The sequence below is a fragment of the Habropoda laboriosa genome, unplaced genomic scaffold, assembly GCF_001263275.1.
Source record: "Habropoda laboriosa isolate 0110345459 unplaced genomic scaffold, ASM126327v1 scaffold5, whole genome shotgun sequence".
In the NCBI taxonomy this organism is placed as follows: Eukaryota; Metazoa; Arthropoda; class Insecta; order Hymenoptera; family Apidae; genus Habropoda; species Habropoda laboriosa.
Genome location: NW_017100161.1, coordinates 271,540 through 286,385, shown reverse-complemented (window position 1 = coordinate 286,385; position 14,846 = coordinate 271,540). Strand labels below are relative to the sequence as shown.

General features: G+C 37.6%; 2 protein-coding genes across 2 annotated transcripts in view; both read left to right on the top strand.

Annotated features, from left to right (window-relative positions):
* The window catches only part of LOC108577331 (palmitoyltransferase ZDHHC6), a 1,953-nt gene extending 653 nt beyond the window's left edge, over positions 1 to 1,300 (top strand). The window contains exons 2-6 of the mRNA XM_017940476.1: positions 39 to 185; positions 255 to 532; positions 624 to 836; positions 927 to 1,111; positions 1,171 to 1,300. Of these exons, the coding sequence (XP_017795965.1) occupies positions 39 to 185; positions 255 to 532; positions 624 to 836; positions 927 to 1,111; positions 1,171 to 1,300 (953 nt within the window). The remainder of the gene's footprint in view (positions 1 to 38; positions 186 to 254; positions 533 to 623; positions 837 to 926; positions 1,112 to 1,170) is intronic.
* Positions 1,301 to 3,206: 1,906 nt separating this feature from the next.
* LOC108578407 (putative defense protein 3) lies at positions 3,207 to 14,037 on the top strand. The gene is given in 3 exon segments (XM_017941731.1): positions 3,207 to 3,417; positions 9,499 to 9,733; positions 13,974 to 14,037. Coding segments are annotated over 3 exon segments (510 nt in total).
* The last annotated feature ends 809 nt before the right edge of the window (positions 14,038 to 14,846 follow it).

Sequence of the window (14,846 nt, the reverse complement as noted above, 5' to 3'; positions counted from 1 at the left end):
ATTATAATATATATTTAAAAATATTAATCAACATAAAGATACAATCTTTCAATATAAATTCCATATTACTTTAATATTATTATTGTTTTTGCTTTTTAAGGAAAAAGTAACAGACACTCAGTTCTTGCAATATTGTGCTGTATGTGAAGGGTATAAAGCACCAAGATCTCATCATTGCAGAAAGTGTGAGAATTTGTATAATTAAATGACAGTGATATTTTGTATAGTATATTGAATTGATTTTTTATTTTCAGGTGGTCGTTGTGTGATGAAAATGGACCATCATTGTCCATGGATAAATAATTGTGTGGGACATTACAATCATTGTCATTTTACAGCATTTTTAGCAAGTGCTGTTTGTGGTTGTTGCATTTCCACATTTACATTGGTTTCTTGGGTGATGAGTACTGTATTATCTTCAAGACCATTATCATACCCACCACCTTCTGTATTTATTCTGATATTAGTGATCTTCACTATTGGTTTGTCAGTTGGTATTATACTTGTTGTTGGAGCGTTACTTTATCGGCAAGTAAGATTTTAATTTTTTACCGCTAAACTAATATTTATATCATTCGTATTTCGTACTTTTTATAACATGAAATGTTTACATTTCTACACAGCTATCGTCGATATTTGGAAACAAAACAGAGATTGAAGATTGGATATTAGAGAAGGCACATTATCGAAGATTGGGAACTAGAGACAAATTTATTTATCCATATTCAAAAGGATGGCGTTTTAATATACATCAAGTTTTCACATGGAATTGCATTCCAATCGGTGATGGAATTCACTGGCCTGTAATCGAAGGCTGTGACCAATATACGTTAACGGTAACATTCTATTTGTTGCTTTTTAAGCAGATGTATTTTTCTAATAAATCGACGAAAATTTAAACTGTGATCATTTCTGTAATATTTCAGCGCGAACAGTTAGCTCAGAAGAAAAATAAACGGAAGAGAGCTAAGACTTACAGAGTTATAGACCAAGTATCTGGATCGTATTATCCATTGGGATACGGTTGGGGCGTGCTTTGTCACTCGCCTTGCATCGATAGAACTATTAAGCTCAACATCGGGGATATTGTGATCGTAACGCGATGGGGAAAGTACGTTCGCATAAAAAATATTATCATCTGTGCAGTCATTTAATTGATCAAATTTACAGATACTGGTTATTTGGAGAGAAGAAAAGAGAGGACGAAAACGAGAAGCAAATACGGATCCGAGGTTGGTTTCCACGACGTTGCGCTATCGAAGTGATCGAAAACACTTCCGCCTTAAAGGAGTCAGATTAAAACATTCCTTCTTCGTGTAGAGACATTATAGAGTATTTGTGAATGTATCATTGAACAAACGACGATATTTTTATCTAGTTTTATATATCTGTTTACGACGAATGAATGTTTTTAAATGTTTAGATGGTCTAAATATGAAACAAATCCTCTCTAAAGCCAATATTTGAGATACCAGTGTTTCTATTTGTATGTATAAACAAAAAGCGTTTGATTGCGTTAAACAATTGTGCACAAAAGTAAAATCCTACTGTACTTTTCGTTGATATACAAATATTTATAATAATGTAAGTAGTTCAAATGTGTACAAAGTGTAAAACTTCTTTGTATTTTTGTATGTCAAGCTTGAGTGACGAAGAGATCGCTGTGTTCAGTGTATAGCTATATTATATTGAACGTATTTACTTTAAACGTAATTACGGCTGTTGTAAATCATATTTTCGATTACTATACAACAGTAACGTATCCTAGTGGCATTTTTTTAGTTCGTCTAGCAAAAATAAAATATACATATACATAAAAATTACGTAACAGTTTTCTTTTGCGATCCTCATACAGTACATATTGTCACAAAAGATTTTTGTAATTAACGAATAAACGTTTCGCTGAGAATTATGCGTCTGCGTTTTTGTCTACCCGAACGAAACCTATTGCGAATATTCTTATGCTTTGTGTCGCGTTGCCCTGAAAGCTCGTAGAAAATCAATAACTGTGAAAAGTCACACTGACCGAGAGAACACACCATAGTTCTCTACGAACGGTATAATGCTAAAGCTGGAAAGCGTGAAACACTTTTTTTCCACGAATCAATTTAACAGGGTGGCAAAAATTACATGCTATGTAGGCATACGGCTTCTTATTTCCCATTTAATCAATACAACTCGAAACCAGTAATACGGCATATACACCGTATAAAATATTCCTAAACAAGCCTCGTTAACTACTACACTCGGATTAAAATATGTCAAAATGATTTATTATAAATGCAAAAAAAAGAAAAAAGAAATTGAAAAAAAAACTTTCTTTAAAAGGACCAATTGTTTGCAAGGAAACATTGAAAGAATACGACGAGAAAAATAAAAAGGACAAAGTTGAAGAACGAATCGAAAGTTTTTCTTAAATCAAACGGAACAGGTTTTCGAGAGAAAAAGAAAAAAAAGAAAAAAAAGTAAGATACACCGAATACTTCGTTCGAGAAAGAAGTGGGAAGATAGGATTAGCGAATACCGAAACGCGATTCGCAGTCAGCTGTGTGTAGAATCGAAACGAAGGGATCGAAGTGAAAGTGACAATTAGCAAAAGTGAATTGTGCCTGCCTCTTATGAATCTATGGTGGGATCTGACCACGTTTGACTTACTCGCAGGAGGTCGAGCGGAGCAGTTTCCTTCCAGTCATTCTACTTCTAACACGATCATTTCCAATTTCGTGTCTCTCCCCCTTTATTAATCTAATCTTAAGTAAGTGTCTCTCGTCAATTGCTTATCGATTTCATATTTTCCATTTTTTTTCTCTAAACAAGTTACACACCCCCGGTGTTTTTTCTTGGAAAATTAATTCACCAAACCAGCTACCATCCAAAAATCGTAACTCGATACCCAAATTTACAACGAATTAAAAAATTTTTCCAAAATTTGTACAATTTTTAACAATCGATATTTTGTTTAAGAAACTGTAAATAAGCAACTTTCACCCATTACTTTTCGCCGCTGAATGTTTGAAATTTTCAAAAAACAAGAAAAAGTCAAGTAAACTATATTTCAAATTTTTCCAAATAAAATCCCCGAGAATTCGAACAGTTCGAACGCATTTAACATACAATTCCTTGGCAAGTTCACCGAATTAAATTAATTTCTTCTACATCGAACGAAGGGTCGCGAGTGCAAGAGGAGCGTCGAGGAAACTGACAAAATGAGCCTGACTATGAGGAGCATAGCGATCGGTACGATAATTATGGCTTGTTCGCCGTTTTTCGCGTATAGTTTCCCGGATGGAGCACCGGTCGACACTTGTGTCAAACCGTCCAAGGCCAACGAACCGAATCATGGCCAAGCGAGGTCGCAACCCGTGCAAACCAGCCCTTACGCCTTCAAAATTAAAAAATAAGAAAAAAAATGAAAACGTTGGTAAAGAAGAAATTCTCGTGGGTCACATAGAGCATTGAAAAACATCTCGTGCTGAAAGTGTTAACGTAATCGATCAGGGACCAATGTTGCGGAGAAATTTGACGCTGCGAAGTAATAAAATTGAAAAAATTCTTCAAAAATAACGAAGACGATAAAGAAGAAATTCTCGTGGGTCACATAGAGCATTGAAAAACATCTCGTGCCGAAAGTGTTAACATAATCGATCAGGGGAGCAACCGTTGTCGAGACATTTACTTGTCTTCGCTTCACGCTGGTGAAGTAATGTCATGCAACTATCGGCTACTGTTGCACTTCCTCGTCTTTTACGACCACGTTATAAATCGCCGACGAAGAAAAGAAGAAAAGAAGTTTGGAATCAACGTTACAAGTGCACGCTGAAAAAATTCATACCGACCGAGTCAAAATGATCCATTAGCATCTTTCGAAAAAACGCGAATGCTCTATACTGGTATTGTCGCTTGTAACTTTCCGAATTTATATTCTACATGTATGCTTCCATTTGTATCGGTATGAATCGAATTTTCCAATCACGGTTTATTAACATAAAAATTCACTTTTGCAAAGTCGCTAATGGGTCATTTTGACTCGGTCGGTAATTTTAGTGTTAAGATAGCTTGAAACGATTTGATCGAATTATTGTTCATTTCGAAGGAGCAAGACTTTAATTAGACAAGTGATTCGAAAGTTTAACGAAAAATTCGGCGCCGGTTGCGCTTCGACACGCGGTAATCGACGTGGGTAAAAAGATCCGGTGAATCAGCAAGCGAATATTTCGCTTGTGAAACAGAAGCAGAGGTTTGTTCGTTTATTCCGGGCAATGTTTTCAACGATTATTCTCGACAGATTACAGTCGTAGGACGTGAGAATAAGAACGCTGCGAGAAGAGAATAAATTAGCAAAGATTATGTATACGCAGATTAAAACGAACAGATTGTACAACTTTTTCTCAGGCGACTTGCAACATTCGACTATCGCAAATCTTGCCACCTTGTGCCACCTTTTCTTCAACTCTTCTATCACAATGCAACATACGCAAGGCGTGTCTAAAGAAAACGGAAAGGTCGCTTGAATCTTCCTGAAGAAAGAAACAACCCTTTCTCTTTAATCCTCCGATAAATTCCTTCGAGTGTCTTATTTCCTATCAAAAAGGAAGTGTGAAAAAAAAATGACGTCTCAATTTTACATCGGTAAAAAAGAATTAACGAAGAAGAGATTCTTAAATGATAAGAAATTGAAAATTAATCTCATCTTCTGCAACGATCTAACGGTACGCTGATCTATCGGCGTAAATTGCGAAATGCCAGATTTTTCAAGGAAAAACCAGATTTCTTCCCCAAATTCTTCCGTCGAAGAAATTTTCAATTCTCAACTAATCTCTCGATCGAAATCGAAAATCTTATCGTCCGACAATTTGCCGTCCATGATTTCTGGAGTGCTCTCGAGTCACTTGTGGATCCTTCGACCTACAATTCTTCTTTTTTATCTTCTCCAGAAAAAAGAGGAGAAAAAAAAAAGATAGCAGGGTGTGTTGTGACCAGGTGGATCTCCTCGGTATTTCGTTCGGAAAATTAGCAGTGTAGCACGTGGAGCAGGAAAAGAATAACGGGACAGAGCCGGCAGGGAACAATCGATCCAATCAGTGCGGATACCGTGCAACTCGAAATGCGTCTAAAACGCTAACAACCGCGTATTCTGCGGTTCACAGGCCGGTTCTGCATGTTCAATCATCGGGAATAATAGCGCTGGAATCGTCCCTCCACGGAAAAGAAATTCGTTTCTGCGTAGATATTTCGCAGAACACGGAGAGGGGCACACGGTTTGAAATTACGTGCCTAAAATTCCCGTTATTCATCGAGTTTGTTGTTGCATGTCCAAGCTTTGGCTGTATCGTGTTTAAACGTTTGTGCAAACTTGCTCCACATCGGTTAAATGTTAATTTCCTGACTCATAGACTGACATTCCCAATTGCAGTTTCGACCGTAACTTTTTCCCCTTCGTTGCAAACGATAGATCGCGTTTCGTTCTTTCTCTTTAAACGTCACGTTAATCGTGCTGATTTTTCTTTGGTTCCAATTGAGAGAAATTCGGTATCGCGGAGAAGGATCAACTTCAGATTTTCTCATTTTTCAATCGCTGGTGAATTAGCGATGTTTGATTTTTGAAAATGTAGAAACGTCGACGTTAAAGAGAAAGATGTAACGATGAATTAAAATATTCTCTGCAGTGTTACCTTTAAATTTTTTACACACTTTTATACGTAATTGTTTATTTCTTGTACATGTCAGTGAATTAAGCTTCATTTTTTAGGTTATGTAAGTGTCGAGTTAGAGAAAAGAACGTGACGACGAATTTCAACTCTCTGCAATGTTAACTTTCAATTATTTCCATACTTTTATATATAATTTTTCATTTCTTATTTGCTGTATACGTCTATGAATTAATTTCACTTGCAACAGATACTTCTTAGAGCACGCGATAAAACGTGCATCAACTCACGATTCGATCTATTAAAAAAACTAGTACGATTGCAACTCGAGTCGATACGAAATGCGCAATAAAATGATACAAACGTACATGGAAACCGTACGAAAATTCGATTTCGACATCGTAATTTTTTTTTCACCGCCAAATTGAGATACTCGTTAGTACGTTGATTGATTCGCGGAGTAATTTCGCGCACGTACACGGTAGAAATCGGAAGTGGAGTATTTTGTAAGCAAGGCGGCTCGGTCGGTAAGGGAGCAGAGCACAAATTCCAGGTGCAGGTTTCTCGTTCGACCTAACGTGCTTTGCTCGAAAAAAGAAAAGGAAAAAACCTGACCTGACTCTGCCTACTTAAATCTGAAGCACGCATTCTAGAATGCGAGCAACTCGCCCACCTGACGCCATATTAGAGAGAACTATGCGTGTTTTCTTTCCCGCTCCAAAAATACCAGCCGTCGAACATGCAATTTTGCCCTTCTTTTTACTCGCGTTTATAGACAAAACAGCTAAACAGCTAATTATCGCGTTTGCAACTTACCGATTGTTCAGCATGCTCGTTAGCCTGATCAGGTCAGATCTCCATCTTCTACGTTCCTTTTTATACTGTTTTGTCTAAAATTTTAAGAGGGAGAAGGTTTCCGTTAACTTGTCCATTATTTTGTTCATTTATTTCTCGAGGTTAGGTTAGGTATTTTTATCAATTAAATGTGTATCAGGTGTACAAATGAATTCGATGCCTTTTTTACGTAGAAATTAAACATAATTATAATATTGCAATTAATTTACATTATTCTAGAAATTTTTTCTCCATTTATCGAGTAAGTTTTTGGGCAAAAAGCACCGAATTAATTTCTACGTGAAATATGAATTTTTCAGCGTTTAAATTTGGGAATTGAAAATTTCATGGAAACGAAAATTGGAATATTTTTCGGAAAATCGAGATATTTCCCTGCTGAAGCAGTTTACTGTTTCGTAATTTCTCCTGTATTATCGACTCGTTGTTACCGTTGCAGTGCAAATAAATTAAAATCGAGTTGGAAATTATGCGCACGGATTGGGCAGAGCATTAAACCACGTTTCGTTCTTTCTTTTTGGTCATCCTAATTGCGTTCTTTTCTAGAACGTCGCCTTTTATACACCGGCTCTAATACCGCGTATCGATCAAAAGCGAAAGGAGAATGAGGAAAAAAGAAAAAGCTGCGTGCGGCTCGAGTAAAAAATTACCGTGTCGATGGAAAGGGAGCGGGCACAAAGATTTCTGTACTTTATTCTCGCGTGGTGTTTCGAAAAGTTCTTCGATTTATGCGAAAATCTAGTCGCCACTCTTCCAGATAAACTATTTCGTTTTATCAATGCTGTCGCACGTGGTCGCATAAATTGTGAAATATACCATTCACCAAGGAAGAAATCTAGCAGTAACAATTAAAATTCATTTCGAATTTTCTACAAATAAACAATAGGAATTTCTGTTAACCCTCTGTCGGGCGCACCTGATCTCTCAGGCACAACCATCTAATGTATATAGACGCGATGCGTTGCGCAATGAATGTGCAAATGTGCTCAAAATGTTCATGTTTTCTGTTTACATTCATGTTCTTCTATTATTCCTATGGTTAGTTACTTTCCACTTGGTAAAAGACCTCTTGAAGGCCGATCTCTAAGATCCAGTGCGCCCGATCGCGTTTTTCATGTTCTTCTATTATTCCTATGGTTAGTTACTTTCCACTTGGTAAAAGACCTCTTGAAGGCCCATCTCTAAGATCCAGTGCGCCCGATCGCGTTTCAGAAATGGGGACGTAAGGTTAAAATGTATGGAAATTCTAGTGGAAATAGAACTAATTCAACGAGATAATTAAAACTCATTTCTAATTTTCTACAAATAAACGATAAAACATCTATTCAAATTTACCGTAATTCCATTGAAAACAGAAAACAAACCATGGAGGTAATTCAAATTCCGAAAAATTGGTAATACACTACTTACTGAAACGAAGCTTCAAAGTGCCTAATATCATTATTACGGAGTGGCCCATATTTAGAACACCTTCCTAAAAAATGAACATTTTCCCTTTTATTGTAACTGTACAATATAAATTCCAACATACGTTGCTCTTCTTCAGCTTATTTTCATTTCGTATCATACAGTAAACATGTTACTCACATACATACATATTCAAGTGTGTTATATCTTAAAAATTATCCACAGTGCCAGCCCATAGTCAAACCTTCTCCTCCATATTACGAGGGGTAAAAAAAGAAAAAAAGAAGATATTAAGCTCGGTCGAACATTTAATTGATCGTACAAACCGAGCAGCGTGACAAACGTTCGTGACCACTCTCTGTCGCAATTGGCGTAACAGAGGGTGAGAGCGCAAACATAGAGGGGTGACCCAGGTTCGATCGTGAATATAGTTGGGAGAACAACGACCTTCGCTCTTATCACCAGCGTAAGCTGACTGACCTGGTGATTGACCTACGGCTGGTAAACTCCACCCTTTTTTCCCAATGTCCTGGGGAGACCATCCGACGAAATCAGAATGAAAGAGGGGCGAAGAACGTATTCGCAAGGTCCTCTACGCTCTGTTTACGTTCGAAACGTGTACCGTGCCACTCGTGAAACTTTTTATCGAGTCTTTCCCGTCCTGTTAGCTAGAAATATATCCAGCGATATTCTCCATTTACCGAACCGTTTCCTCTCCTTCTTTCGTGTCATTTGCATTTTGACGAGTGATCTCTATCGCCCTGGTACAATTCTCTTCTCCCCGCTGGGATAACTTCTATTCTTTGCAGAAGCTTGCGAAGGGAGACAAAGGGAAATTCGATTTTTTTTACTTTGAGGAACGACGGACTCGGGGTGCGAGAAATAAATTTGTACACTTTAGAGTAAGAAAGATAACTGAGGTGGTAGGGAATTTGTTTACTTGTGTTCGGGGAAATATAAGTTCTATGTGATTTGGTAGAGAAAGAAATTCGTTGCGATTTTTTAAGTTTGAGAACGGTGGACTCAGGGTGGGAGAAATAAATTTTGGAGGAATAAAAATAATTGTGGTTGTGAATGCGTTCACGTATACCTGGGGAAAGAAAAAAGAAAAATTGAATTAGGGACGTAAGTGGCCCAAAACACGTATTCAGCGTTTCCAGATAATCAGACTTCTTGGACAACCTGTAAAATTCACATTTACACAGCAAAATTAAGAAAAGAAACGTCTGAGAGGGAATTAATCATCTTCAAGCACATTTCTTAAAAACTACTCGACTTTTCCACTCTCGAAAGCTTTTTCCATCGATGTAAAATCACCGCTGCACCAATCCTAACCTCCAACCATGCAACACTACACACCACAATTACACACTTACAAGAAATTAACGAAAAAATTGCAGTTCCGCGATTACCGAAACTGAAACGAAAAATTGCAACTTCACCATAGCAAACGACCGACGCATTTCTCCCAAACATCCCCTCGTGTAGCCAGGAAGAATCGTTCCTACCTTCACATTCACTTCTCTCTCCGTATTTCCCACGGTACATCGCGCTAACAGACAGTTTCGTCAAGCTCTCCCCCGAGATTGAGTTTTCCAGCCAACGTATCGGTTTTCAGTGACCATCAGCGGTTCGTCGTTCAAGGGATTCTTCCTGCAGGCGCGTGACCCCGATACAGACAACTGGATCGGTTCCTGGGCACAGACAGAGAACACAAGCACCCATCCAGAGTGCAGCGCCGTGACGCATGCCGATCCTTATGTGAAACAGCACGCCACCCTCATCTGGAATGCTCCGCCGAACGCACGTGGACGCGTGTACTTCACGTGAGTATTTCCCGATACTCCTCGCGCCTCGGAGATGATAAAGCGCGATAACGTGACGCGGAGAAAATTCCCCCGCGCTTCTCACCGGAATTTTCCAAGTCGGGCATGTCGGATGTACCAACGAAATATTTAACAGAGATAGAAGTTTTATCGGGCGAATAAAGATATTCGAGAGAGGATAGAGATAAAAGAAGGGAGGTCTCTGCGAGGAGAGAATTTTTGCTGGTATTTCGCGTTCAATTTTCATACGAATTTTTCGGGACCAGGAGAAATATCCTTCGGAGTGTTTAACTGAGAAACACGGTTGGTTTTGAATTCGTTGTTTTAAGGTGAGACTTTTGGAGGTTAGGATTAATCGAGTGTAATTGGAGAGGTGATTTTTTGGTTCCTTTCTTTTAGGTTATATTCCAAGTTCGTATTTCGAGAGGAGAAAATTTTTGCTGGTATTTCGCGTTCAATTTTCATACGAATTTTTCGGGACCAGGAGAAATATCCTTCGGAGTGTTTAACTGAGAAACACGGTTGGTTTTGAATTCGATGTTTTAAGGTGAGACTTTTGGAGGTTAGGATTAATCGAGTGTAATTGGAGAGGTGATTTTTTGGTTCCTTTCTTTTAGGTTATATTCCAAGTTCGTATTCCGAGAGGAGAGAATTTTTGCTCGTATTTCGCGTTCAATTTTCACACGAATTTGGAAATATCCCGAGTGTTTAATTAAAGCGAGACAGAGATCGCGCCGAGTTTCTTCCATCTTTCGCACGGAGTAACTGTCACATGTGAGGAATTTTCAATATTCATTTTATCGCTTGCCAGATGTCGAAACTGTAATACTTCAAGTGAGCAAATTTCAGCTGACGTACGTTCCATAATACTACAATTAATTCTCGCTCTCCGCAAAAATTTCACCTTCTCCACTTGCGACAATTTTTCCCGACAACCGGCGTCTCTCTGTTTGCCCAATGGAAAAGTTTCAGTTCTGACCAAGATCACAAGTTCAAATTTCACAACCAAAATTCTCTCAGTCACCCTACACGTTTTACTTAAAATGAAAAAACACGTAGATCGAGTTAAAAGGAAACCTAACCTAGAATTTATGCCAATGTACCACGGCGACATAGAATATCATTTTATTTTGCTTCCGTCGTATTTCCCCATTTTTTCGTAACACACGCTGGTTTTTTTACACGGGAAATACACAATTGTACACGTTTCCCTGGTCTCGTTTATCGTTTAAATGTCACGCGGAGAGTGTATCGGTAGATTTGCGATAGAATTGACATAAATTCCGTTGGTTGCTGTCAAGTGTTAATTCAGACGCATTTATTACGAACGACGCGTATGTACAGACGCCGGTGAATTTAATTTATGGTAATCGGTTGCACACTGGTGAAGGGAATATTTGTAAATTCTTCCCCGGAGGAACGTAATCCACTTCACAAATTGCGCCACTCTTATCCCCTGCACCAACGCGTATTATTTATTGCCCATGGAAAGTGCACGACTGCCGGAGTCATTATAAAATAGTTAGAAAATAGCGTGATCGTTTGTTAGGTTCGCTGAACGAATCGTAGAACTAGAGAGGGATAATTAAATGCAAGCTGGAGAGACAATTATCTGTACGTATACGCCGCACAGCCTTTCAGAGAAGTGACACTACACGTTGCGTGTCAACAATGCGACTAAAAGCGTTCGTCTTTGTTACGGTCGAGCGAAGGTGCGTTTAGATCGAACGAACGAAAGGAATATAAACAAATTGCGAATGTACGAAGAATTTTTGGAAGTGGGGGGCGAACGAGCGTTTGGGTACGCGTTTGAACCGAGGAGAGTAGGTTTTAATTGAACCATTTTCAGTTGATTAACTAGTGGACCAAGGGAATTAATTTTAATTCTTCGATAATATTTTTCATTCATTATATGCAAATAAAATGTGGCGAAATATGCAAATGAAAGTATGCGAAGTATGAAAATACAACGTATTCGCGTATGCATAACAGCATGTGCAAAAAATATGTGATAAGAATGTTGAAAGTATGCCGCGACAATGGGAGCGTTATTATTTAAACGTTATCACTGTAATTAAAATTTTTTTTAAGTTCGTCCTGGTTAGTTTATTTATTAGAATTAATTTGTGAACGGAAAATATGTGATATGATGTATTTGCATATGTTCTAAAGAAATGAAAAACGTAACTAAAATTAGGAGAAACTAATTTTCTATAAAAATACGCATTTACATATTTGCAGACTAATTGTTACGTCTTTATTTGAATTTTTTTGAAGAAATTTCGACGAAAAGAATAATTTTGCTTTGTAATTCGAAATATTTCACGTTTAATTTTACGTGTCTAAAATATTGATAGATTTTATTCGACGAACCAGATTGAAATTTATTATTCATTCGCTTTTCAGTAACCTGCAATCAAAACGTTAGGTTTGATTGCACTGTAAATTGTCCGTTTGAATGTTTAATTCAACCTAGTACCGTGAGATTCTCACCCCTGGAAAGAAACTTCCTCTGCTTTATAAATTATGTACCCGATGTGACAATAATTTATGAGCGATGTCCCCGTTCATTAATAAATGAATAGCAGGGGATGCGTTAAACCTCTAGACCGAGCTAATTAATTAATTTCTACAAGGGTTTTTCGTCTCCTGGGAATTCAACCAATCTACCCGCAACCGGCCGAACAGCAAAGAGAAATACTCTTACTTTTTATAATGTCCTATGCGAATTATTGCTCGTCCATTTTCCAATTAAAAAAAAAAAAAAATATCAAAGAAAAATTACGTTCGCTAAATTTCAAGAGGAAAAGGTACGAGTTACTTCTTTTTATTCTTCATAAAAATTGCGTATTCCAAATTGCAATAATTTTCCCAAAAAAAGATAATCAAAGAATTCAATTTTCTCACTGCTCCAAAAAAAGTTACGTTCGCATAATTTCAAGAGGAAAAGGGTTGAACTATTTTCGTTATTCCCTCCCAAATAAATTGCAAGAAAAGGACCCGCTAATTTCTCTTTCATTTCGGGAGAAAATCTTCATGGAGAGAACTGAATCGTTGATATTCGTCGAATCGTAGAGAGACAGAAATATTTTTCAATTTTCTCGAAAGAAAAGAAATGAAAAATTTCTATTTTCTCGTACGTCTAAAAAAATTACGTTCGCTAAATTTCAAGAGGGAAAGGGATGAATTATTTTTGTTATCCTCTAAAAACAAAATTGCAAGAAAAGGACCCGCTAATTTCTCTTCCATTTCGGGAGAAAATCTTCGTCGAGAGAACTGAATCGTAGAGAGAGCGAGGGAAATTCCTCTTTTCTTGAATACCACGGAAAAATCGTGGCTGACAAGTTGCAGCGTGGACTTCCGACAGGGGGATAACGCAATAAGACTAATTGTACACCGTTGGCCAGTGGAAGTAATCGCTGCCGCCGCGCGATTGCCCGCGAATGTGCTCGTACACGGCACGTTTGCTAATAAGCCATCGAATTTTCAGGGAACATTACAGGTCAGAAGGTTCACATATCCGGCTGAAAGCCAAAGGATGAATCGTTCTAGCTCGTTGCAGCTTCTCGTTCGAAATACCACGTTGAAACCGTCCTTTTTTTTCTTCTCCATACCGGCAAAGCGAAAGGCCTTTTCGAATGCAGTTCCAAATTTGTTTTCCCTACCGTGGCCGCAGCCTGCGTTTTTTGACAAACGAGTTTGTTCAAAGAAGCTTAAAAATCGACCCTGAACGTTGTCCGAGGAATTCTCGTCGGAGAAAAGTTTCCCCCGTTGCTTGTAACTCTTCCTTTTTTTTATACAGGGTGTTTCGGAAATATTTGCGTGAAAATTTCGGAGCAAACGTTTCTTATTTGCAGCACGATTTGGACGAAATTTTTCGCAAATTGTTATCATATTTGTACAAACATTTCGAGCTATGCAAATATTTTCATAACACACGAAGGAAAACACTTTCTGACCTTATTTTTTCCCTGAAACACCGACAAGTGAAACTTTTTCTGTTAACTTTTATCATTTCAATTTTAATAAATTAGTAAAAAAAATTGCAAACATTATTTCAACTTTGGTTCATATTAACGTTAGCGTTGCAGGATTAAAGAAAAAGTGTTTCTAAACTTTAGAGACCTGTTTCTAAAGCAACCTGTATAATTAGTTAACTTCATACTAAGCTAATGTTTAAAAGTGTTTCCGTTAGTTTCTCAAGTTATAATGATCTAACTTATCATTCGTCTAATTACAGCGGCACCATTTTGAAGGAGTACGCGAAATATTGGTCCAACGTGGTAGCCACAACGAAGAACTGAGAGTTTTCATAGCTATCTTAAGTTGCTTAAACAATCTTGCTCTCGAGCAGACAGAGAGAGAGAGAGCATTATGATCTACAAATGGACAGAAGTTACCACATCTAGATCACTTTAAGGACACAAAGTGTGAAGATATCTGTACTTTATATCACTCTGTATATTAATCTACATTTTTATAAGAAGGAACCTTGATTAAATATAGAAACTAAGAATAAAAAATTCAAGCCTCCGTTTCACGCTACAAAAATTTCACGCTTTCGCTTTCTCAGGGAATCATTGAATTTTTGATCGGTCGTCAAATGTTAGACTGGTTAAGTCTGTTTTTTCTTTGCTTTTTTTTTTCATTACTAACCGACGAAAGTCACTTTCTATTTTCATTCGCAATCGACCATACTGATCGTGTCATTAAGCAAAAGTCCTCAATCTGTCAGGCGCAGTTTCGTAATCCTCGATTGATCGACTTGTACCATCACGGCTTGTCCAGCGTTCCACGGTAATCTGTTCTGCAGTCACTTTCAAGTGTCTGACCGCTAAAGGTTCTGTCGGTAGAGGTACGAAAATTAGGCGAACCTTACCAATGGTTACAGTTTATTTCAGAAATTAAGAAAAGTATAGTAAAAATTGAAATATGCATATTAATTTGTAAATTAACTTTCCGCTTAACCCTTTGAGGACTACCATGTCACTATTGTAATTTTGTTTTTTTTTTAACTATGTTTCCCTCGATACAACAGATACGACAAGAAGAATGTCAAAAATTGAAAGATGTATATTACTGTGAATTAACTTTCTCCTTAACCCTTTGAGGA